Source organism: Brassica rapa, chromosome A08 (genome assembly GCF_000309985.2).
Source record: "Brassica rapa cultivar Chiifu-401-42 chromosome A08, CAAS_Brap_v3.01, whole genome shotgun sequence".
Taxonomy (NCBI): domain Eukaryota; kingdom Viridiplantae; phylum Streptophyta; class Magnoliopsida; order Brassicales; family Brassicaceae; genus Brassica; species Brassica rapa.
Genome location: NC_024802.2, coordinates 6,236,945 through 6,263,989, shown reverse-complemented (window position 1 = coordinate 6,263,989; position 27,045 = coordinate 6,236,945). Strand labels below are relative to the sequence as shown.

Here is a 27,045-nt window from a genome sequence, read left to right as displayed (position 1 = left end):
CTAGTTATTCATACTGCTAGGCTTTAGGATTGATAACCCTAAACTTAGATCTTGGATTAATCGGCGCAAGTGAGAGCTTGGCATGTTGCATGAATAAAACTAGTATGATCTGATTAGCTAGACACATGCGAAAATTGGTATAGGTTGTTAGAGAACGCATTAAACCCATTCGCTAAAGCTGGCTAGAGCTAATATCGATCGACATTCCATAGGATACGTCGATCGACAATCAATTCGAGACATTGATCGACAATCCATAGGAAGCATCGACCACTCCCTTTGGAGTTACTTACGAGAGTTGGATTCCTAGGTCTAAGCATTAGATAATCTATACATACGAGAGTTGAAAGATTATAACTTAAGTTTAAGTTCGAGACCAATTAATATTCTTAAGTCCCTGATAAACCACAAGATAAGCAACTTAGCATACCTGAGAATTTACCTGAAACTAGCTATTTACCTTTAATTGTCTACAACCTCAATCAACCAACCGAACAACTTCCTTGTTCAACAAACCTTAGTCTATTTATTGTTTAAAACATTTCTATCTAGTTTTACTTCGAAAACTACAAATCTATTGTGTAATCCTAGAGTCTCTGTGGATTTGATCCGTAAGTACTACAACTGACTTCTTATTTGAGAGAGTAAAGTCACTTCTTAGGATAATTTGAGTGATATCATTCACTGATCTAAGTAAATCCTGACCAAAGGATCCATCCCCTGCCTCCCATTGATAAGCTGGTCGATGCATCAACATGACACCAACTGATGAGCTTCATGGACGCTTTCTCTGGATACAATGATATATTGATGAATCCATACAACAAATAGAAAACACAATTTATGTCATCAAGGGTCATCTAATGTTATAAGTTATAAGGTCATTCCTTTCAGGTTGAAGAATGTCGGCTCGACCTATCAGACACTAGTAAACATGATGTTTGCATAATAGATTAACCATACCATGTAAGTTTATATAGACGATATGCTTGTTAAATCATTGGAAGCAGAGGAATGCATATCGCCCATTTACAAAAGTCATTCTCAACTCTGAGAAAGTACATCATGAAACTCAATCCCTCCAAGTTCTCCTTTGAGGTGAGCTACAAAAATTTCATGACTTACATAGTTACACATCATGGTATCAAGACTAAACCAGAGACAATTACACCAGAGATCGTACACAGATTCGTCAAAAATAAAGAAATTTATTACAAAGCGTAAAAACATCCTATGTTCGCTAGTCTAAGTTCTAATTTTCCTAAACCTAACAAAGAATTTTAAGTATCTCGTCTCTGGATTCTTTGCTCGAATTTCCAAGGTCTCGCTCATCTTCTTGAAGATTCGCATCGGTCTTCTTTCCATTTTCTTCTTCGTTTTCCCTTTTCCTTGCTCTTTCCATTTATGCTTGTCTTCACATTTCTCAACAAGTAAATAAAACCGTCACTGAACTAAGATTCTTTACATGTTAAGTCATTACGAGCCGTTTCGTGTTTAATTCCTCTCAGACCTTTTACGAATTACCCGTTTTTACGACTTTTTCAAAAATGTCATCATTTCCTCTGAATTCGTCGAAAACATATTGGTGTTTAAGTAACCAATTTTTTACTCAGGTTTGGCAAAATCTTTATGGAAATAAAGAATTTCTCTCTTTTTCCACAAAATCTCAATGACAACTTTGTTGGCAATGAAACGAAGACTATTTCAGATGAGAATCGAACGAGTGGACAGTGAATGGGCGATGGTAGGAGCGAACAGGTGATGCTATGAGTGATCAGGCAATGGTGAGAGGTAACGGGCTATGCTGCCTACTCTAGGCTCTTGTCCCGTCATTTCCATTTTCTGTTGATGGCTTCGTATGTTCTCACTCTGTTTTCCAAAACTGAATTTGAATCTTCTTACAAACTATTTCCATAAAAGATCTGTGAAGTTATTTTTACGAAATTTTGTTTAGTAAATCTTTTTTGATTCGTTTTACGAAAGATTTCCCGTTAAAACTTTTCGAAGTTAGTTTCATGGAAGTTTTTTTCGTAAAACTCATTTGTTTCGTTAAAAACCTTATAGAAGAACATTCCAGATAATCTACTTTGAACATAAATTACTTTATTTCCTTTCCAGAAAGAGATACGAGTTTTGTTCTACCGTACTTAAGTTGACACGGCTTATGCGGGATTGTTGTTAAAACTATCACGAGCTGCTTTGTTAATTTATCGTAAATTTGGCCGTTATTTTCGAGATGACAGATTTTGACACCAATAGTTAGCATACCATCCCGTAAGATTTACATATAATTTTTGCAAGGTAGTGATAGGCGTTTAATTGGGGATCTACAGTCAAGAACATTTTTCCAAGATTTTTTGCTGTCAATTAGTTTATTACAGAAAATCAATTTCTCTAGTGTTTTCTATAAATATGGATCTCTTTTCTTTCAGATAGCATTAGGAAACTTAGTTCTATGCAGTTTTCTCAGTTAATTGCATCAGTTTACAAGACAAAGTTTGTGAAAGCATGTAAAATCTCTTCTTCACACCGTTGTAAATTGTATTTTGTTCCGTTTGATCCTCGAAAGGCGCATATAGGCAGCATTTTATTGTGATTATTTCGGAAACTCCCAAAAAGTTACTTTTCAATTATATTTTTTTTTGCCAGTTTTAGGTCACACAGTTCTGCACTAAAAGGAGGGGACTTAGAGTCTTCTTACTCAAAATCACCAAATTCCTAATCAGAAATGATTTCAATCATCGCTAACGAGACCGTGATATCACTCGCAGAAAGAAAAAAGATAAATTCAACCAAACCCCATAAAAATCTTCTCTTTATTGAGCAAGAGATATCACAAGGCGACAAGGAGTTCAACCAAAAATATTTTCCGAAAAATCTTTTGACATCTAAAACTTGGTCACCTCAAAATCGTGGAGAAACCCTAGAGTCCTTGCGGTAAAGGAAGCAAAGGAAATTGAGTACACAACCTTCACTGATATACGTCTTCGTAAGAATCTCGAAGAAACAACGTAGATTTCAGTTTACAAAAAAAAAACAACGTAGATTTCTCTGAAATCGCTCAAACCCGGAAGCCATCGACGATGACGAAAACAAAGCAAAACGGGAGATCATATCCCTCACTGTTAGATCGTCTTCCAAAACATAAGACTTTGGCTGTAACACCCCAAAACCAGCCCATTTAAAATTTTTGAAAAAGCTAATGGGTTTCTCTACAGCCCAACTAGAAAACCCTAGGGTTTTCCCTTTACCTCACCTTATAAAAGCAGGCCTCCACCCCTTAAATCTCCCATCAGAAATTTAGAAGCGAAGCCCTGCAGAGAATCCCCGGAGATCAGAAGCCCTAGCCATCGATTCTCTCTCTCTTCGCGCCGTCTCTCTCCTCCTTCTCTCTCTTCGCCGCGTCTCTTCTCTCTCTCCCTCTCTCCTCGCCGCGTCCCCTTCTCTCTCTCTCGGCCGCGTCTCTCTCTCCTCGCCGTGAGCAGCCGCGAGTGGTGGTGGTGGCCGTGTTGTCATAGATCGCAGATCCCGTTTTCTCTTACCTCCTACTCTCAGATCCAGATCCAGATCCAGATCTAGGCTAAGGTGAGGTGTTCTATTCCAGATCTTGTTCATGATCTTGTATACTGTTGAATGAGGAATTAGGATGGTTTAGATCTTGATTGATGTTAGGTTGATAGATCATACTGCATAAGAACGCTCGCACTGATTAAGGACAGTAAACGGATTGTTGTGTTACTTGAATGATGGATGTTTGGTTGGTCGATGATCTATTCTTGATTGTGGTTGAAAGCTAGGATGCTTAGGAAGAATTAAAAGTAGGTTAATAGTAAACGTTAACCGGTTGATTTGATGAATGGTAGGACATCCGTGAGATGGTTGTTTACTGAATTGTGTGTGACACCGAGAACGGGTGGCGTCTAGAAGTGAAAGTAAAGAAAGAGTCTAAAGAATAAGGAAAAGGAAATGATAAGAAAAAGGAAAGAAAATGATTGATTAGAAAGTACCCGGAAAGGGTGGAATAAATGACCCAAGAAGGGTGGAATAAATGACCCAAGAAGGGTGGGATAAAGTACCCGGGGAAGGGTGGAAAGAAATGAAACGCGGCGGCCGTAGCGTTCAAAAACGGCGGAGATGCGGGGCCATAGCATCGGATAAAAATGGCAGGGTAAAAATAGAGGCGCCGGTAAGATTGAGTCACGCCGAGTCTTGGCGGGAAAGGGTCGTAATACACTGCAAAGGCGGTCCGAACCCGAGGAACTGGGCGGCGGGCCTACCAGGGCAGGCGACTTCACAGGAAGCAGCAAGAAAAGGGGAGGAATGGTCCGCTTGAGCTGTGTAGGTCCTAAAGTCCTAGGATGATGGGAGGTCTTAAATAATAAACCGTATTCTATGATTGAGTGATGACTGAGTTCATTACAGTGCTTGATTGTGAAATGAAACTTATTAACTAGCTGTTAGGTTGCATCGACTGAGTGTAGTGACTAGACGGTTCTCGTTTCGCATTGAGTCGTATAGAGGCTCATGGGGGAGACTGGTCTAGAATCGCCTCACTGAGTATTAGTACTCACCCCTCTTTTCCCTCTCCCTTTTTGCAGAACTATAAGTGGAAATGTCAACGGTAAGGAAGGAAATGCAACTAAAACTCATGGGACCAGAAACGGGACACACGGAGATGTCGGGAAAATAGACATGTGTGTCCTAAACCCCGTGCCCTGGAACCCCGGTCGGAAATGGGAAGGGGCGGGTGTTTCAATTGGTATCAGAGCCAGGTTAAGGTCCCTTAATACTAACTTAAGGGATCAGCATTTCTCACCGTTGCCCATTTCCCTTATGGTTCTGTTCGACCGTCATAGCTAATGTTGAAGGAGAATTCGAACAGCTCAGAGTTTCCGGCCGAGATCAGGTTAACAAAAAGTCTTCGTACTGCGGTGTAGTGGAGTTTCAGAGGTTCAGAAATGGGTAACAAGGAATTGTAAGGCAAGTATACAGAGGGATTAGTCGCCTAGCACGTCAAGTCAAAGGGGTAATGGAAAGCCGGACATTCGAGCTGGAGGGAAGCGTCTCGCGGACGACACCGCCCCGCACCGGGCCGTAGAGGTCGGGGAAGGAGGGACGGACGCAAGGCCGAGGCGTGCGCAACTTCACGGAGGGATTAAACCCTGCAAAGAAATGGACTTCTGACATTCAGATATCACAGTGAAGCTTGTTCCCAGTAAAAAAAAAAAAAAAAAAAAAAAAAAAAAAAAGGAAATATGGGCGCGGGTCCCACCATCAGGGCGTGGGCCCGCCGACGAGGAAGGAGCAACCCGGGGCGGCCAAGGGACGGACGGACGAGTAGTGGGAGAAAACCGATTTCAGATTGTGAGGACCAAACTAAGGATCATCTTGGGGTAAAAAGGGATGATGGAGAGTCATCTTGGAGCAGAATGCAAAATGTTAATAAGGATATGGGATCTTCATAGGGTAAAAAGGCTGACTGTAAAAAAAAGGGTCATCTTGGGGCAAAAAGGGATGATAAGAACCACACTGGGATTTTGTCTGTTAAAGCAGCTCTAGTTTGAGAATTGATTGAAAACTGCCATCTATGTATGTCTACTATTAGGTACTGATCAGGTCTTTGTTTTTACGCTGCAGGATGTCTTCACCAGTGCATCACGAGCTCGGAGAAAGACGCATGCGCTATGGACCAAAAGGGACAAGGGCTTACGCCCGCAAGCCCTACCGTGACGCTTGGGGCGATGTGGTACCTGCACTCTTCCCAGACGAGGAGGAAATGGAGTTCGCGAAGCCGCCGAACGCCCCCATTCAGGAGACGACCGTGAGTCGTCGGATTTTGATGCCCCATTTCCAGCGGGCAGCCGAGTACAGGCGATTGTACCAGAGTCAGGGTACTTTCCAGTTTGCACCTGAAGTTGACACGACGCCTCCCACAAGGGGCCGAGGGCGCCCCAGGAAGACGGGGCCGACCAGGGCAGGTCCGGGGCCGATCAGGATGGAGGACAGTGTACCAACGAGAAAACGTGGACGTCCAAGAAAGATTCCGAGCATTGATGCAGGGAGTCTGAGGAGCATAACCGGAATGTGTCGGTGTGGAACATTGACGCAGGCCAGGCAAGGACCGCGCTCAGTCCGGGAGTACACAGAGGAATTCCTGGAGTCAGCCAAAAGATGCAAGCCCAAGACAGCGGAGGATTGGTGCCGGTGGTACAAGGCAGGACTCCGCGAGGAGATTCAGGGCAGGCTGATTGGTGTGTTGGAACCATTGGAATTCGCCTTGGTGAACCGGATGGCCGGTCAGGCAATGGAGGCTGAACGGACACTTACTCGTCGGGTCGTCGCTATCTCGAGCTCTGAGGAGGACGTAGAGGTGGAAGAGGATCCATCGGAGGACTCAGACTGGGAAGAGGAGCCGGCGTCGCCGACGGGGATTGGCCGAGCGGCTGGTCCTAAGCCGGACGGGGAGCAGAAGTCTCCAGTTCGAAGTGGCTAGCTGTGATTCCAGAGTCAGCTAGTAGGAGTAGGACATGGTTTTTCTTCTTTGGTTTTAGCTTTTCCTTTCTTGTTATAAGGGTATTCGCGGATTTTGGCGATACCTTGAGACCTATCTATTTATTGTAGTCCTACTCCATTTCATTTATTAAATTCATTGTTGGTTTTAAATGATCTTGAGCAGTAGGATGTCATTTCGTGCTTCCCTTGTTTGTGTTTGGAAACTCACCCAGTTTTGGGATGTTAAGTTCAAACTGAAGATTTGGAATTCGGGACGAATTCCGAATAAGAGGGGGAGAATTGTAACACCCCAAAACCAGCCCATTTAAAATTTTTGAAAAAGCTAATGGGTTTCTCTACAGCCCAACTAGAAAACCCTAGGGTTTTCCCTTTACCTCACCTTATAAAAGCAGGCCTCCACCCCTTAAATCTTCCATCAGAAATTTAGAAGCGAAGCCCTGCAGAGAATCCCCGGAGATCAGAAGCCCTAGCCGTCGACTCTCTCTCTCTTCGCGCCGTCTCTCTCCTCCTTCTCTCTCTTCGCCGCGTCTCTTCTCTCTCTCCCTCTCTCCTCGCCGCGTCCCCTTCTCTCTCTCTCGGCCGCGAGTGGTGGTGGTGGCCGCGTGTTGTCATAGATCGCAGATCCCGTTTTCTCTTACCTCCTACTCTCAGATCCAGATCCAGATCTAGGCTAAGGTGAGGTGTTCTATTCCAGATCTTGTTCATGATCTTGTATACTGATGAATGAGGAATTAGGATGGTTTAGATCTTGATTGATGTTAGGTTGATAGATCATACTGCATAAGAACGCTCGCACTGATTAAAGACAGTAAACGGATTGTTGTGTTACTTGAATGATGGATGTTTGGTTGGTCGATGATCTATTCTTGATTGTGGTTGAAAGCTAGGATGCTTAGAAAGAATTAAAAGTAGGTTAATAGTAAACGTTAACCGGTTGATTAGATGAATGGTAGGACATCCGTGAGATGGTTGTTTACTGAATTGTGTGTGACACCGAGAACGGGTGGCGTCTAGAAGTGAAAGTAAAGAAAGAGTCTAAAGAATAAGGAAAAGGAAATGATAAGAAAAAGGAAAGAAAATGATTGATTAGAAAGTACCCGGAAAGGGTGGAATAAATGACCCAAGAAGGGTGGAATAAATGACCCAAGAAGGGTGGGATAAAGTACCCGGAGAAGGGTGGAAAGAAATGAAACGCGGCGGCCGTAGCGTTCAAAAACGGCGGAGATGCGGGGCCATAGCATCGGATAAAAATGGCAGGGTAAGAATAGAGGCGCTGGTAAGATTGAGTCACGCCGAGTCTTGGCGGGAAGGGGTCGTAATACACTGCAAAGGCGGTCCGAACCCGAGGAACTGGGCGGCGGGCCTACCAAGGCAGGCGACTTCACAGGAAGCAGCAAGAAAAGGGGAGGAATGGTCCGCTTGAGCTGTGTAGGTCCTAAAGTCCTAGGATGATGGGAGGTCTTAAATAATAAACCGTATTCTATGATTGAGTGATGACTGAGTTCATTACAGTGCTTGATTGTGAAATGAAACTTATTAACTAGCTGTTAGGTTGCATCGACTGAGTGTAGTGACTAGACGGTTCTCGTTTCGCATTGAGCCGTATAGAGGCTCATGGGGGAGACTGGTCTAGAATCGCCTCACTGAGTATTAGTACTCACCCCTCTTTTCCCTCTCCCTTTTTGCAGAACTATAAGTGGAAATGTCAACGGTAAGGAAGGAAATGCAACTAAAACTCATGGGACCAGAAACGGGACACACGGAGATGTCGGGAAAATAGACATGTGTGTCCTAAACCCCGTGCCCTGGAACCCCGGTCGGAAATGGGAAGGGGCGGGTGTTTCATTGGCTACTTAACAGATATATTTTTGTCGGGATTCGTTGGAATACTCCTGATATATGGGTGTTTATCGGAAATCCATCGAGAATTCCTCGCGGATTTCCAACAAGTCTCGACGACTTGTATTTTGCAAGTTCTCGTCGGGAATTATTCTTGTTGTGTTATGATTATAAGATTGATTTTTGTTGATCGGACCAAAAACAGCCCTCAGTAACGTTTCATTTAATCTAAAATTGCATGAAATAAACATGCAACTTTTGGAGCACTTTCTTTCAAAGCTGGGTTTACATTAGTAAGTTTTCGAGATTTTGATTACAATTATAAACCTTCATGCTGATAAACGAAAAGAAACTAACGTCCCAAATTTTGTATATAGTGAACAAATAATAGGCTTTGCACGAATGTATATGTAACAAGCCAATGTTGTAGTTGAGTTATGTGGTGAGAACATCTGGAAGATTGGTTCGAGTACCAAGAATTTTACCTCCAACGTCAGGGAACGAATTGAAACCAGACAAAGGGATTACTTTTCCAGTGTGATCAACGGAGAGTGGGTACTTAAGAAGATGTCCTTGTAAAGGAACGAAACTGTCATCTGTGTATTTCTTCCAGTTATCTTCACTTATCATATTAACTCTCTTCACACATTCCAGGGTTTCAGGTTCTTTGAATATATCATCTATCTTTCCCATGTGCTCTGCCCACAACGACATCCTGTAACCATAAACCTGGCCACGAGGGTGTTTATTCCTATGGCCCCATGTTTGGTGGTTTTGGTAGGCTCCCATTGCTATCTCTGTGTCTCGCGATCCTGCCATTGATCTCTGGTTGATATTTGCAGAGCCTAATAACACATACTCGTCATCAACTACCATTCCCTTCGCGTGTACATATATCATAAACCTTCCCCATTTTTGAGATGCTGGGACCTGATCAATAATACACACTATGATATTCCTCATATTGAACAAACTACGGAATTGCTAAGATGCAATGTTACCATTTCGCCGCTGCTTGATACACAATTTTGATCAGATGGCAGCTCCTCACGGTTACCTAAACAATAAAAGTTGAGATAGTCTTGAGGGTTAACATTCTCAAGGTCCATGTGCTTTATTTCGCGTGCTATGATCTCATACATCATTTGCATTGTTTGCCCCTACATTAGCGCAAGAATAAGAGGTAATAAATAACCCGTAGACAAAATCGTTAGAACTATAATCACTAGAACATGGAAACGCATACACACGGAAAAAATAGACGTTCCCTCAATGTTTTCATGAAAGAGATTATATTCTTTCTTCATAAATCACAGAAAAAAACGATATCCTTTTTCAGATGATTTTTGAAGTACCTGCCAGTAGAGAATTTCTTGTACAGGCGCCGAAGAAGGATCTCCTTCAGGCCACATTGGAATCACTATGTATACTGCAAATCTTTCTCTCGCCCTTATCTTGGTGGCAATCTTCAGTGCAAGTTCTATGGGAACTAGATTATCAGCACCTACAAAGGCATATAAACAGTTATACAAAATTAAAAATAATGGTATCTGTTATATATTAACCAAGTCGAGTGTGTTCAAAGACCTGCTTCTTTGTAATTCGGCCATACAAATGATGATCCAATAAAATATTGATTCTCGATATATATAAAGTGTTGTGCAGATCTGATAGCTTGGATGTAAGCTGTTTGTATACTCTTCTCAATCACAAGATTCTTAGCACACACTAGATTCTGTCAATAATTGTAACGCAAAACTTCTTAGTAAAATAGTTTGATTAACACAGAAGCAGTCTTGCACAGAAAAAAATGATAATAATATTGGGTTTTTCTTATGCCAGGACCTGTGCGTGAGCTTTATGAACATCCTTAGGAAATCCTTTCAGTGATCCTGAGTCAATAGACCTGAAGACCTGTAGTGAATAAAAAACAAAGTTATTCATATAGATATCCAAATCTACGTACGAGAGAGCATGTTAGTCGAATTCATAGACAAATATTATAATGTTTTGCCACAAAGACTTCAACAACCAATTGATAAGTGGTAACGTAAATACCTTAACTTACCTGAACATGCCAGTTTTGCTTATCATCGTCCTTAGAGACCCATAAAGTATCATTTGTTGGAACTGCTGTAGACGGGCTTAAAATCCACGAGATTCGTTCCAGTTTTATCAGAGAATCATCGTGCCAGCGAGTCACCCTCTTGAATTTTTGTCCAATCTCAGACCATTTTGTAGCTTTTTTCCAACGTTGCTCAAAGTTTATGAGTATATCGTAAGCTGCTGGCCCTTCAATTTTGCAGTGAAGATCATGCCACGGTTGCCTAGGTGCTTTGGTTCCTCCCTTCCATCCGAATTTGTGCACATATAAAAAATGTCAAATTGTATGCTAAATTTGGAAAAGTTTCGGTGATCTAAGAGCATGTTTAATGAGGGTTTTTAGGGTGGAGTTCTTAGCGGAATACAAGAACCCGATTCTTAATTTTTAATTAAAAAAACTAAGAAATTTAAGAACTGGGTCTTTATTTTTTTAGTTAAAAGTTAAGAGACGGGTTCTTATATTCCGCTAAGAAACCCACTATAAAAACCTTCATTAAACATGCTCTAAGTACTTTTAATATAAGAGGGGTTTTGGGTTTTTAGGGTGGAGTTCTTAGCGGAATACAAGAACCCGATTCTTAATTTTTAATTAAAAAAACTAAGAAATTTAAGAACTGGGTCTTTATTTTTTTAGTTAAAAGTTAAGAGACGGGTTCTTATATTCCGCTAAGAAACCCACTATAAAAACCTTCATTAAACATGCTCTAAGTACTTTTAATATAAGAGGGGTTTTGGTGCTACTTGGGGGTTATTATGCAATAAAACGAAATGTCAGAGATTAGAAGAAAAAAAAACAGTTAAAGTTAGATGCTAAATATAGACTTTTTTGTGCGAGCTAAATATAGACTAAAGTGAAAATATAAATGTTGTAGTTTTTTTTTGATTAACCACAGTTTCCGATTCCACTTAATTAGTGGGACCGACTAATCTGAGGACCACAGTTTCCGATGCCACTTAGTGGAGCCGACTAATCTGAAGGACCTTGGCATGCCGATCATATAAATCCCCAGTGACCAAGTGGAATCGAACTGCGGGTACCGTATTGTATTTTTCTCCTCCAAGTACCTCTAGACCAACTCCGCTTAGTTCGTTGTAGTTTTCTTTTAGAACAGTTTTGTGATTATTTTATTTAAGAACAATGCTTGTAACCTTTGTGGAATATGCATGTAGCATTTGTGGAAGTTCTTTTCTTAAAACACGTAGAAATTCTATAAATGTAACACTATCTCTACTTATTTTGTTATATTTTTCTTCTAAACTAGAAGAATTTCTACAACGAAGATGAGATTTATTCCTATATTTTTAGATAGTAATTTTGAAATATAAAATAAAAAAATAGAGGAATACTACTTGTTTCTTTATATTTAGAGAAAATAGCAATTTTTATTTTAGATGAATAAATAGAGATGACTTGGAATAAATTTGCTCCTAAATACTACTCCCTCTGTTCTGAAATTTAAGATGTTTAGAATAATTTTTATGTTCTAATATATAAGATGTTCTCATCTTTTTAGGTAACATTAAATTTATCGAAAACTATGTAACCAATCAAATTTAATAGTTTTATTTTGTAATTGATTGAGTAGTTTTTAGTTTATAATTTTAATGATACTTTCTAGGTGAAAAGAAATTTTCTTAATAAGTGTTTACTACCCAAAACATCTTACATTTCAAAACAGAATGAGTATTATAGAGGTTACTATAGAACTAGGTTGGAGATGCTCTATGCATGATTTGTTTGGAGATTATCATATTTGAACTAGAACTTCAATAGTTTAGAAGAATGAAAAAAAAAAAAACCTACTGAAAATGTGGGATTGTGGTAATCACCCTGGAAGACCGTGTCTAAACCCTTGAAAAGTCTATGTTCAGGTGTGTCATATCGACCATCACACAGATCAAGTCCTCCAATAAAAGCAGCTATCTTTCTGTTGTTACCGGATGCTTGTGTATCGACAATTACACATTTTTGATGATGCGAAAAGACAGTGCCCACAACCTAGTCCATATGCCATTAAAATACTGCAGGATCATCATCATGAAATATATAACTTAGGTAAAATATATGCACAGTTCTGCATCACTGTTATAAAGTTCTTTTGAAGAAAGGGAAAAAAAAACAAAAAAAGTAGTAATACAAACACAACAAAAAGCATACCTGCTGCTTGAAAATGCTAAGCTTACTACTAGCGTAACGGGGCGATAGCACACACGTAACTGAAGAGCGCCTGAAGAATTTCCGAGTTTCTTCATCATGCGTTTGCATTACTCCCGTCTATAATAAAAAGTAAGAAGCAAATTCTCAGAATCAAAGACTTTTTATAACAAAACAATGTAATCTATAGATTTGTTACCGTGTTAATGAAAAATTTGCTGTGAGAAGTTCTATCATCCCATACCAACAACAGCACCCTGACACCTTCTTGTGATTTATACTTTAACAGATCACCGAGACTGAGATCCCCGCCATTGGGTAGTTTCCGCGACTGATCCCTCACCAACTTCACTTTGTGGAAAATGGACCAACCAATAACGTAGACCATGTGGTGAGCCTCCAAAATTGAGTGGCATATGTCTTCCCAGCATCGCTCGTGCTGGTACAAAACTCCGTCTTCTAACTCAATTTCTGGCATGTTGTCGTGCACGTGCGCGTCTTGGTACAAAGTGACGTGCCCACCAGTCCTCACTGGAAAATAACAATTAGCCACTCCTGTTGATGTAATTCCATGATTATAAAGAGGGTTCTTTTCATACGGTACAAATCTCATTTCCAATCGAACAGCAGAATCTGGTTTCGGCGAGCCAATGATCGGGAACCATCCGTTGATCGTCTCACCCAGTTTAATTTTAGCAGTAGAGACTGTTGCGATTCCGATCAGATCTGCTCCGAATACATCGTTATCCTTTACATAAAACTCAATTTGAGAGACTGGATGTGCCAATGGAATTTTAAAATGCTCGCTCCAGACAGGATTTTGGGAATTTGAAATAACACGGGTACGGGCTACCGTGGCCCCGGCGAGGCAAACAGTTACATATGGGTCACTAGTGATTATATTGTTACGTGTACGCCTATGGCTACCCTTAGGAGAAGAACTATGCTTATCGAACAAATTTAATGTGTTGAAAACACGACGGATCCTTTCAAAGTGAAGGTCCATGTTGGGCAAGTATCGTGCCTCAATGATTTGGAGTTCAAGATCTCCATGGAGGTAAACTAAACCACTTTGTTTCACATTGGCCATTTATGAGAAACTCAGAAGCACAGAAAAAACAAAGAAAAAGAAAAGTAATTCTAACCGTGTTGTTACAATTTGAACTTCAAACAAAAAGTTCTTACAGTTTGAAATTTCTCCAAAGCCAACGGCGAAAAAACCGAAGGCCTTGATAAACTGAAAAGGAGAAACAAAAACCAAAAATTTGTTGAAATCAATACTTTTATTTTGTGATAGTTAAAAGTATTCGAATATGACAACATGTGGTAGGTAAGTGTTTGAAAGAGGTAAAATGGATAAACTTAGGTTAAGTCGAAAATAGTGCGAAGTTAAATACTTGTATTTGAATTATTCAATAACTACAAACGAGAAGCACGCATGACCACTGTATTTAAAAGAAAATAGAATCTAATGAATCACCTGAGTCACATATATGTGCAACTCTAAAATGGGTTGATATATAAGTCAATAACTTAGGAGGCTTATTGGATTTGATAATTTGGGAAAATTCCATTTTATCTCAAGTCTTTTCTTATTGAACTTGATATTTACAAAAGTTTATTATAAATCCAGAATTATTGAATCTATATTATTAAATAAGAATCATTATGTCCTTAGTTTTTGGAGATAATTACATTACCATACCACTACTTTTTAAAGAACTTTTTTAATTAATTTCGGCAATTATAATGCCAACCAATCGTAATGAAGGTTATAAACTGACCAATCACAAGCCCTATCGAAGCCCACTCAAGTTATAATCGATGATCCGCTCTTTTTTTAACCCCTAAAACTCAATCTTATTACTAGTTTTGCTACTAGTCTATACTAAGAAATCAGAATTCATAATAAAATTATCTGTTTGGTTTTCGGAGATAATTACATTATTGTGCCACTATTTTAAGAATTTTTTAATTAATTTCGACAATTATAGTGTCAACCAATCATAATGAGAGTTGTAAACCGACCAATCACAGGTGCTATCGAAACCCACTCAAGTTCTAATCTTATTTTGTATTTTAAATATTCACCCTTATGTTAATTTAGTCAAGTGAATTTTTTTTAATGTGATTGTTAAAATGGTTTATGGTCTGTTGCTTTTTTCTAATAGGTTAGGTTTTCAAAATATTTGTTTTATGTTAAGTCATCTATTTTTATTTATACTTTATTTTTTGTATTTTTTTATATTGTGTCTCACTCTTTGATACTGTACAAACATATATTTTTATTATTATATCCATATTGAATTTATGTTTGTATTTTTATGGGATCAGTACATGAATGTTTTTGTAAGGATACAATTATTTAGAGTATAATAATTTCCTTTGTATTTTATATTTATTGTTATTTATTATATCATATTATATTTTGTTTTCCCAACTATTTATTTTTAAAATATTTGTTTTGATTACGTGTTAATTCGCGTGTGTGATTTTCAATCATTTTCTTTTACTTTTTAAAACTTGATGAAATCCAAAAAAAACATTATCATAAATAAATTTTTCTCCTTTTTAATAGAAGTTTTCTATTATTGTTGAACTATTTTACGTATATTCACTAAATAATTATTTTTTTACTAATTCCTTTCTTTTAAAACTTTTGACTAATTTTTCATCAACCTTTTTGTTCTCAAAATCAAAATCAACTGAGCATATATCAATAAACCCTTCTAATATATTAAAACAGAAGTCACAACTTTGATTCATGTGTGATTTTTTAAAAAATGGACCATCACTGGAAATCAGTTATTATTTATTCATTACTAATAATATGTCTTACTATATCACTCCAAATATTCCCATCCACGCCTAATAATACGGTTCGGTTAACAAACATATATTTGCTTCCTTATTCAATTAAATATGTGAAATCAATGTTGGTAATATAAACCATTATCAAACCAGTCCTTAGACAAATACATTACGGTATAGTTCCAATTCTGAACCGGTTACTATAATTTAATTCATTCTGTTTTCACCTGGAATGAACCATAAAACCTCTGTTTTAGTTTCTTGTAGTCACTTACGTCATCATATATATATGATCAACTGATGACCCAGCTCGATTATTTGAAGCATTTCACCTGAAAAGAACCATCAAAGCAGTCGGCTTTAGTTTATAATCGCTTCTTAGACATTATGTACATATATGATCAACTGATAATCAACCTCCAGAATTTAAAACCCATATATATGATATATGACTAGATTTTAGTGGGGACGCACTTTGATGATAGTTCAATATCAATAACATTTAATATATTTTATTAAATTTTACATAACTTAATTATAGTATCTTTAAATATCTTTATTTCTATTTAAAATACTAACAGATATTTTAAAGACATATCTAATAAAATCTTTCAAATATCTTTTGGAATCTTTTTAAAATATATTTCCGAGATTAGTTAATTAAATTTTTTAATTCAAAACATATAATTATAAACTAAATTTTAGTTAGTTGATGACAAAAAATATTAATTTAGTTTTGATTGTAAATAAAAATTAATAATTATATAAAATACTGTTAAAAATATTTTAATAATAATAACAATTTTTAATTGATTCAATTTTCAAAATTATATTTAAGAAATATTTAAAAAAAATTAAAAAATAAATATTCGTTCATATTTCTAATTTAAAAATGAAAACTAGATCTTGACCCGTAAAACCGTGTGGGTGATTAGTTTTATTTTACACACATAATTCTTGGTTTACATGATTAATTGTAATATTTACCATATTACAAATTGTTTAATATAATATTTTAAAACACAACAATGTTATAGTTCACATGTAATAATTTAAATCATGTACAAAATTTTAATTTGAAAATATTATTAGTTAAGGATCAAAATTTAAGTGAAAAGTATTATATTAAACTAATATCACAAATTTTAAAATATTTAAAAAATGTTTTTAAAAGAAATATTTGTCTTTATTTCTAATTTAAAAATGAAAGTATCTTATCTATTTAGCACATAAATTATGACTTATTTCATATGTAATTTTTTTTAATTTAGACAACTTAGAAGTCATACCTTTAAATATTTTTACCATGTAATACAATTAATTACACATGCCTTCATAGATGAAACATTTAATATTTATTCATATCGTATATATAAGATTTTAGTCTGCTGTTATTAACATCTGTGTATTCTCTGAGTTGAAAACCAATTCGATTTATTATTTAAACATCTATACTAAATTGGTTTAATTAATCATTTTATACCAAATTCTCGGTTCAGCTTAATTTCATTTCTATATATATATTTCAAATTTAGAAATAAAATAAAAATTATGTAAATCAATATTGTTACATAATAATGTTTTTAAAATAAATTTTGTTACAAAAATACAAATTTTATAAATTTTATAGTAATAATATCATACGCCACAAAATTATTATTATAAAATTAGATAATATATAACACTAAATTATATTAATTTATTAATATATTTTATTGCATAATCTAAAATATTTTAGTAATTAAAAAACCCGCACGGTCGTGCGGGTCGAGATCTAGTTTTGTTTTAACTTAGATACTGTCACCGTTATAGTGGTCTCAATTAGATATAATTATTGCTGTATATATAAGGTCGAATTACTGGTTTTGTCCCTCCTGATGTCACATCTAAGAAAATTATACATTAGTTTAGTATAATATTTCTGATTAGAATATATAACTTGAAAAAGGAAAACATGTGTAAATGTAATGGTTCTAATAAAAATATATTTAGTTATGTAACTGAAATCCAAAGTTTTGAAACAAAAATATTCGTCATTACAAAGCCATTATCACAAAGCACATGAAATAATAAAATCTAGCCTAATTAATTATGACTTATGAATTAAGTCATAATGTGTCTTAGAATCTTAAACCCGACGTTTACTCGTGTAAAAACAAATGCTGACATAGCGTTCCAAAAAAAAAAAACGATGTGTTGTAGCAGGAGGAAACAAAAGGATAGTATAACTTTATAAGTACTGATTTGAAATTATCTATAAGCTAACTTACCTAAATTGTGATTTAGCTTATCCATTGATGTGCACGTCATAGCTTGCCCATCGATGTTGTGCATGTCTTGAGAATATGAGAATGGATATCTTTGACAGTTGAGTAATGCTTCCCTTCATCATCCTGAATGTGGAGGATTCTGTTGTAACTTCGTCTCTGCTTCGTTTTGGCATGAAAATATTTCATGTTTTTATTGCCTGCTTGTAGCCATAGAATTCTGCTTTTTGGTCTCCAATACTCTTCTTCCATCCTGTATTGAAGTTGGAGTTGAGCTTTTAGAGTTTGGAGATAAATATAATATATGGCAGGAGATTCATGGGCTTTCTGAATATCCACTTTTAATTGCTCAATCACCTTCCTTGAGTTAGTGTTCCTCTTGCTCTTCCAGTTTGACACCTGCGACATTTTCTGATGATAGAATGAATGTCCCTATATGTGACATTGGCACAGTCTTGATTCCAGGCATGCTCAATTACTTAGTTGAAATCAGGCAGGAGTCTCCATCTCGTATCATATCTGAAAAGATTGACCTTTTTCCATTTAGTAGCATTTATGCTAAGAAGCAGAGGTCTGTGGTCAGATCCTATCCAAGGCAGAAGAGTTACAGTAGCTGTCGGGTACATTTCTAGCCAATCACTATTAGCTACTGCTCTATCCATTCTAGACATAATCAAATATTTTGACCTTTTGCCAATCCAAGTAAATCTTCCACCTATGGTTTTAATATCGTGAAGACCAAGAGCGCAAAGCATTCTGTTGAAAGGGGATATATAAGGAAGTGACTAACCGAGTTAAGCTGTCCTGCTTCTCTTGTCTTGTCTTGTCTTTAATTCATTGAAGTCACCTAACATCAACCTTGGCTTATTCTGAAAATAGCCTGCATTTTCAGAAGATATAATGCTGTGCCGTTGGCGATTGCGGTACTTTACAACTGGATTTCCATAGATATAAGACAACCAAAAAGTATTGGTGCCTTCTTGTACACACATATCAGTATTATACAGAGAGGGGTTACCCAAAAAACTAAGCCCAACCCCATCATTCCAAAAGAAAGCCGCACCTCCGCTACTGTCGTTAGCCAGGATGACCAAAAAATTCTTATAACCCAAATCCTTAGCTAAGTCTTGTACTACAGTATCTACATTTTTAGTTTCTACGAGAAGCATTATATCTGGATTGTAGGACCTTTTAATGTCCTTTAGGTGGGGAATTGTCAAGGGGCTTCTCAAACCTTGACAATTCCAGTGTAAGATCTTCATGCCGCCTGTGATGGTTTGAGGCGAACCATCAAACTATAATCAGAATGCTCAGTTTGTTGTCTTTTTGCCAATGAAGATGTAGCTTGGGTTTCAGGATCTTCTGGAGTCTTCCGCTTTGTGCCTTGATCAGGTAGAGTAGATGATATCTCCATATGCTGAGTTGGGAGATGCTCCATATGGCTTTGCTGAATCTCTTGAATACTTGGTTCCGGAGGCGTAGGCGGCACCACTTGCACAAGAGCAATCGTACCAACAGTCTGCTTCTGCTCTCCTACGATGCTGAGATCTTCCGTCTGTATATTACGATCTTGGCTCTGATCCAGGCTTGTGTGCCCAGTTGCAGTAGTGCCAGATGATTGACCGACCTCCATTGAAGTAATGTACTCTCCAATTGCCGCCCTTTTTTCTTGAGCAATTACATATGGATTAGAACCAATATCCATTAGCTCATATTGTCTTTGCTGCAATTGGGGAGACACATCGCAAGCTTCATACCCATGCTTTAGACTTCCACAAAGCATGCAGAACTTCTGGAGCCCCAAGTATCTAAATTCGAGTTCGACTGGTGGCTGATGTTTCAAGAGCTCCAGTGTTCTTGTAAGAGTAATGACATCATCTTCATCAAAGAGAATTTTTACCCAAACCTCAGCTTCCTTTACAGAAGTGGGCTCTATGATAGTAACTTCATCCACATGTCCCAGCTTTGATCCAATACTGTCCACAATTCCATAGCATCGATACATGTCAGGGAGGTTGAAGATTCTTACTCTGGACGGGATTTGCCTAAGGAAGGTCGGATGACTTCTGTTCGACCATCGGTCTAGAGCAACGATCCATCCCCGGTAAGTGTATAGCTGTTTATCCAGCACTTTCAGCAGATGTTGCTCCTTTTCGAAATAAAAATTGACCATTCCATCATCATTGATTTGGCTCTCCACCTTCCTGACAAGTTGCCAAATCCTTGACAGAGCAACCTTCATCTCCGCTGGGTTTTGATGGAAAGGGTTAAGACCCTTGGCTACCAGACAGCGTCGGTGGTCCTTCTCAATCCACTTCTCCTTGTCTGCTCCAAGCTTGAGGTTTTGGAGAGCTTTCAAGATGATCTTTGTAGGATCTGCTTGTTGGTAGTTGTCCTAATTAGGATCAGGATATTGATTTTCGGATTGCATGTCGAAGGATTGAAATTTGGTGCAAGATTCGTGATCGATCGAAATTCTCCTAGAGACTTTTGAAAATCGCCTTGTAAAGCGGTAGTTAGTTTTTAATGGGGTTAAATGATTTATACTATTAAAGCAGGATCCTATTGTCTTTTTTACCTTAATCTGCCTTTTTATTTATTAACATTGCATGTTTCATTAAGGACAATCAAGTAATATTAATAACACATCTATATTGGGTCATTTTTCCGGATCTAGCCCACAGCAGATCTCTCTTGGGCCATTTGGGCCGATTAAGAAATCCGATCTAATTCTCTCATTTTTTTTCCTTTGGGCCGTTGAGTCTAAGTTCAAATAATTTTTTTCCACTATTATTAATTATTTTTTTTTTCTTTTCTTAATATAATTTAAGCATTCATAAAAAATTGATTTTTTTCATTGAAAAATATAAATCTTTATTAAAAGTATATAATTTTTTTATATTAAAATATTAACCACGTAATAAAATTAATTTATCAGAATTATAACAACTTAATTCATTAAAGAAATAAAGTTTAATTTTTTAAACATAAATAGTCATTTAAAATGAAATACAATAAATAAAAATAAAAATTTTAAGTTTTTTTATAAAATAAAATACAAATATATAAAAATATGACATTTAGTAAATATTTGTCAATTGAAAAAAAGAATCTGCGTTTTGAAAGCGCGGATCAAAATCTAGTAATTATTTAAATTGATAACAATCAGTATTAACGTTGGCAACAAGTTGTGCAAAAAAAAAAAAAACGTTGGCAACAAGTGAAGAGTGAGTTACGTGGCTACAAATCGTGATATCATTGGTTCAAAGCATAGCGATGACGTGTTTTCTTACATATAAAAATAATCTAATTTACTACAGATCCGAAGGAAGAAATCGAAGGATGGCGAAGCTGGTGATCTTCACCGTAGTTGTTATCACCATTTTCTCCTTTGGAGTCTCCGTTGATGACAAATGTTCTGCTTGCAACGCCGTCGCGGTATGCTCGCTTGGAATCTCTCTCGATGTTTTATTTCCCTAGTCTCTGATCTACTTCCCTCGCACTAATATGGGTGGGTGTCGATGCTGTGCAGGAGGAATTGGAGTCACAGCTTTTGAAGGTAATACAAAATTACAATAGTATTCGAAGCCTCCCTGTTTCTGTTTCAATGCTAGTTCAACCTTTTGATGTGTTAAGTCTTAAACAGGAAAAACCACGAAACCATCTTGATTTGAGAAACAGACTCAATTCTAAAGGCCAGCGTGAGGGAAAAGTTATTGATTATAGGTACGTCAATCACGCATCCTTGTCCGCTTAGACTTTTTGTAATACTTTTGGAAACATGAGACAAGAGAACTTATTGGGCATATTTGTAATTGTGATCCTTACTACAAGTGTGGACTGTATGCTTGATTGCTTTCAAGAATGTAACATGGATTAGTAGTTAGCAGCTACGATGAAATGCAAATAGTCTAACAATTTTTCTTAACCATTTGTTAATTTGTCCCTGTATATCTATTTTTTCAAATTCAAATAGAATGAGCGACCTGAGGGTGGTTGATTTGCTGGACGGTCTGTGTGATAGAATGCAGGACTATACTCTACAAAAGGTAAGCCAAGTTCGTGTATAATTCCTTTTGATCTATCAATTCGATTCTAACTCCAACATTTCCGCAGGTTGAATCTAAAAATAGAGAATGGGTCAAAGTGGAAAGTTTTGACAATCTAACAAGTAATGTCTATTTCCTTTTAAATTTTACAATCTGTTCATCACACATTTGGCTTCTCCAGCTGCATCAATAATGTTATTTTAATAAATTAAGCTTAGGTGCTTCTTCTTAAACTGTTGATCGAGGAAGACTCTGGAATAAGTATTGTGGCTGTGAAGCCTTTATCTCTCTAGTTATATTCGTAGGTTTAGAGACTTGTTTGGGATTAATGTTCCGTGTTTGTGTGTTTTCATAGATAAACAAGAAGCTAAAGCGCATGCAAATGACATTTCAACTTATTGTGGAAGGTAAGACAATCGAGAACATCCGCAGTATCTTGTTCCAGCTTAATATTTCTTTAAACTCTTGTAAAATCTCTATGTAATTGATTAACACAGATTGCTGGAGGAAACGGAAGATGAGGTAAACTTTCTGCTGACTCTACTTTTAAGTGACGAGTAGAATTACACCAAATTTCGTTGATGTTGATGAGGGATGGCAGCTTGCTGAGGTAATAAAGAATGGAGCACTAAAAGTAGGAGATGCCCGCAAGGTTCTGTGTCAAACTTTAAGTAACCACTGCAGCAAATCAAGGTTAGTAAAATAATCATTCATCTTCCACATTTCCATCTTGAAGGGGACTCTTTAAGTATATGTTTTAGAATCAGTTTAATATATTAAAACCATTCATCACTGAGAATAAGAGAATCTCACAATCTTATCTTCTCGAAATGTAACATGATTCCGTATTTTGCATTCTAAATTCAGTGAAACAGATTCAGAAGATGAGGACGACGACGATGCAGATGAATTATAGCCCATTCCAGGGAAAATCTCACACCACTTATTTTACCAACAAGGTCCCACTACAAAGACATTTTTTACTCATATGTGGCTTAGACACCTTTTCAGCTCTTATGTTCCATCGATAATCCGTTCTAGAAAACTTAATGAGACTGTGACAGCGTTCTGTTTTAGAACTTTTTTCTCGAAGACATTTAAATTAGCTAACCAGAATTATGATACCAGTCTAAATTATATATTAAAATATAAATTAAACCTAGATTTGTACTATCACTGATATTGTTCTTGCTAAGACTCAGATTGTTCGTTAATTTACTCATGTACCACGTTCTATCTACACGTTGTTTCTTTCAATTTTGGGTTGTTCTTCTTAACTTTTGCGTGTTCATCTAGATAATGCATCTATTAAATCTTTCAATTTTGGGTTGTTCTTCTTAACTTTTAAGTGTTCATCTAGATAATGCATCTATTAAATCGTTGTTATATATACTAGTTTTAGTAATTTACAAAAAAAAAATTACCACTTGATTTTGGAGTTTTGGTGAAAGTATTAATTCTTATAAAAATGTAATTTGTTGTTAGGGCGAGAAAATAAGATTTCACAACTATAGCTAAAAAATGAATTTGCAGCTTCAGTATAAAATTGCTTTCATTTTTGGGTTTTTGCACTAGATAGCAAATATATAGAAGTAAATTAGGTAACTGGTAATGCTATTGTGCATTTTCCAATAATACCTAAAGTGTTCCTATGCCTATAAGAAAATCAAATAATACGAGCACCGACACGTCAGAAGTAAAACAATGACGAGACTGTTGCACATATCGAGAGTGCTAATAATGCAAAGAATCTCGAAAGTTCTGATAATGCAAAGAATCGGGAATATTCAAATACACTTTTTATTTTGTTTACCGTAAAAACCCAAAGAGATTTGCATTATATCTTTGATCCAATATATCGTTTCTTTCTATAAAAAATCTCATTTCTTAGTTTTGTCTACAAAATCTCTTACTTCCCACTCTGTAATGGTCGCTTCAAGACTAGTCGATTTTCAAGAAGACATAGCAGATGAAACCGAAGTCGATTTACCTCAGATGATGTTCTCGCGGATGGAGAGGAACCAGTCGGCGTTAGGGTTCTGACTTACCAGTCTTCCCAATCAATCAACACCATCCTTAATGCTCTGAACGAAGATGAGATCCGGTATCTGAGAGATTCATCTTTCGGTAAACTCGTAGAGATAGCTGAAAAACCTGCTTTTTCTGGTAGATTTGCTAGATATCTACTATCGCGACAACTTAAGTTGGAAAAAAAACATGAAGCTTGGTTTCGTTTTGCCGGAAAAACTATTAGGTTTTCCTTGCGTGAGTTTGCCATCGTCACTGGACTTCCTTGCGGTGAACTCCCGAAAAACAGCAGTTGAAGAAGAAGAAGAAGAACATCAACGAAAAACCTTATTGGCCGGAGCTCTTTGGCAGTATGGAAGAGATGCGAGTATCTAGGGCGGTGAAGATGCTTTGGAGAAAAACCGTTACAGATCCAGATATCCGGATTAAATTGGCATGTCTTGCTATTGTTTCATCTGTGTTGCTGTCAACAAATCTAAAGATGAAAATGCTGAAGGAGCATGCTGAGCTTCTTGGAGACATCGACGAATTTTTGACTTACCCATGGGACCGTCTTGCATTTGATATGCTGATGACTAGTATAAAAAACAGGGATGAGATATCGTTATCTCAGAATACCATCGCGTTAAAAGGTTTTGCTCTAGCTCTCCAGCTTGTAATTGTAGAAGCTGTACCTGCTTTGACAGAAGTGATTCAAGATGCGTGTTCTTCTTCGGAATCGGAAAGTGAAGATGATGAAACAAAGTACCATGTTAGCAAGGCGAAGAAGAAGACATTGAATCCTGCCCACGCACGGGAAGTAGAGATAAGCTCATTTGCCGCACTAAACATATTTTGATGTTTTATTGAATGAAAAAAAAAATCCTTCCCTTAATATTAAACTTGTTTATACCTGTATATATCGACTGAATTGGATATTCGTATGTTACCTAGGTTGTTGTCAGCAGTATTATCCCCCAAGATCCTCAACGCCCAATCGATGAATCCGTTTTGGTTTGGACAGACGAGGTGTTTGATAAAAAAAGTCGAAAACCTTTTGGAGCTTATTAGTCAAAATTTTGAGTTTGCGAAGGATATGTTCAAAGGGGGAGCTACTAAAAAAGATGTTGAGAAGATGCGTGAAGAGTCGAAAAATGTTGGTAAGAAGAAGCAAACCCGACAGAAAGAAACACAGAGTGTTGGAGCTGATGAAGACAAACTTGCTTCAGTTGCGCTTGCACTTCTCGAACCTGAGGTAAAACGGATTGATGCTAATGTCTCTGCTGGCATTGCCTCCATGAAAGAGTTAGCATCCTCGTCTCTCCACTACAAAGATTCCGTCTTAGCCAGTGTGGCCGGAATGATAAAGGAAATGAAATCTGAAATTCAAGGATCCAAACTCGAGTTTGTTCCCTATATATTTAAGCATATCTGGTGTCCAAAATATTTTACATTGCATTTCTTCATTCTTAATTTATATTACACAAGATTTAGTTTCTTACAGTAAGACATACTCCATTGACATAGTAATATAACACAAGCTACTAGTTATTACACAGGCCCCAAATTAAGACACGATTTATCTTACAACCTTAGAGATAGTCGATAAAGTTTATCTTACAAACATACGACTAATAACAGTCCAAAAAACACCTTTCCTTCCGATCACGTTCTTATATATAAACATAATCCGTACTACTGTTCTTCACCAACCAACATGTGAAGACATTACTTTCCTCCCTGTTCAACATGACGAGTTCCATCCACCAAATCATCTGCATTCATCTGCGCACCCTGACTCGTCCCATTAGTCGTTTCTGGAGCGTCACCCATCTATGTCATGCTCACCCTTAACCCGCGTCGAGGATTCACCTATGTAATATTAATTTTAAAATAAACTTAAATTTTTGGTTCACAATATAAAGCCGGATGAGAATTTAAATTATGGATTTGTACGACTAGGTTTAGGTTATCATATAAAATTTAACTTCTCAATGTTATATTGGTGAAAGCGACATACCTATCTCAGAGATGACATGACCATGCACATAACCTGTTCCGAGTGTAGAGTTGTTAATATGAGCTCTCACGTTAGCTCTGGTGTTGAGCTCAGTGGACGAGGCGGTGGAAGATACATCAATTGGAAGTTGGTATTGGGGGATCTCCTGGTCGCCCGAATTGGGTATGTTGAGATCTGTGGGTTGATACCCAGTAAATTCTGAGCCAGGAACCCCGTAAATCCTTTGTAGCTCTAGAGCGTAACTGGAAGCCATTAAGCTTTCATAATACCCCTATCTCATCTCCTAGTAGTGAGCTTCCTCGTAAGGGACATATCCACCCCTAACTCCCCCGAACGGTGATGGTGCATAAGTAATTCGTAAGACATAAACTGGAGATATTGCCGCTGCATTTTACATATATTTATGTAGATTAAATTTCAATAAACCACTAATTTTATTGTGAAAATCCTCAAATTGAACCATTAAAATTTTGTTAAATATTCAAATATTACCGTATTCTTTAACCATACTAAACCCACCATTCAAATTAAATTGATTGGTATCCGATATCGACTGGTTAACAACGGGATGATTGGCCGCAGTAGGGACAATGTGATCACCCATTCTAGGGACGACGTCCACATTCAGGTCTAGAGAGAGTCTTGCTTTCTCAACTTCCATGGAAAAGCGATACATAAGCATCAGTTTTTCTGGGTCATTAAACTCTCTAATGACTTCTTCACTGCACATGAGGCGTCCCCGACTCATTATATCTGCAAGTTATATATATATATATATATCATTCTCTATTTCACCAGGTTTTGTCATATAGACTGTTTTAATACTCAAATCTGGGTTTACTAGTTCTTACCATTTATCGTTGCAAGGTGTTGTTCCATTTATCGTTGCAAGGTATTCTTATACATCGCTGTGTCAGCGACGGCCGTAAGTGGGGTCCTGATCAGGGAAGAATGCGGGGAGTAAAAACTTATTTTCTACATAAGCAAAACCTTGCTGGATGCCGAGTCTAGGTACCCGTTAATGGAAAAGTTAGCATGCGCGGTCGTAACATCAGCCCAAAAACTAAGACCATATTTCCAATCCCACAGGATCATCATCCTCACGACCTTTCCCCTATGGACAATCCTGCATAGCCCAAGTCAGTCAGGCCGACTGGCCAAGTGGGCAGTCAAATTGAGCGATTACGATATCGAGTACCGACCAAGGACGAGCGCGAAATCACAAGTGCTCGCAGACTTCTTGGTCGAACTACCAACGGGTACCTTGACCAACGAGGACCA

The 27,045-nt window shown here is 37.3% G+C and overlaps 2 protein-coding genes across 3 annotated transcripts; one reads left to right on the top strand and one right to left on the bottom strand.

The window, feature by feature from the left end:
* Positions 1 to 8,596: 8,596 nt before the first annotated feature.
* On the bottom strand, positions 8,597 to 14,447 carry LOC103833297 (phospholipase D delta). 2 transcript variants are annotated; one of them, XM_009109385.3, is made up of 9 exons: positions 12,810 to 14,447; positions 12,614 to 12,730; positions 12,260 to 12,454; positions 10,421 to 10,699; positions 10,198 to 10,266; positions 9,940 to 10,087; positions 9,708 to 9,856; positions 9,354 to 9,512; positions 8,597 to 9,282 (listed from the first exon to the last, which is right to left on the bottom strand). In XM_009109385.3, the coding sequence occupies exons 1-9, from the start codon at positions 13,698 to 13,700 to the stop codon at positions 8,788 to 8,790; spliced, it is 2,502 nt and encodes an 833-aa protein (XP_009107633.1). In that variant the 5' UTR covers positions 13,701 to 14,447; the 3' UTR covers positions 8,597 to 8,787. The 2 variants fall into 2 exon arrangements, with proteins under 2 accessions (XP_009107633.1, XP_033133386.1); XM_033277495.1 differs by having other exon boundaries at positions 8,597 to 9,275.
* Positions 14,448 to 20,940: 6,493 nt separating this feature from the next.
* On the top strand, positions 20,941 to 22,955 carry LOC103833298 (protein canopy homolog 3). Its single transcript, XM_009109387.3, has 9 exons — positions 20,941 to 21,126; positions 21,221 to 21,247; positions 21,335 to 21,414; positions 21,665 to 21,737; positions 21,805 to 21,859; positions 22,093 to 22,144; positions 22,235 to 22,259; positions 22,339 to 22,430; positions 22,605 to 22,955. The coding sequence occupies exons 1-9, from the start codon at positions 20,965 to 20,967 to the stop codon at positions 22,651 to 22,653; spliced, it is 615 nt and encodes a 204-aa protein (XP_009107635.2). The 5' UTR covers positions 20,941 to 20,964; the 3' UTR covers positions 22,654 to 22,955.
* The last annotated feature ends 4,090 nt before the right edge of the window (positions 22,956 to 27,045 follow it).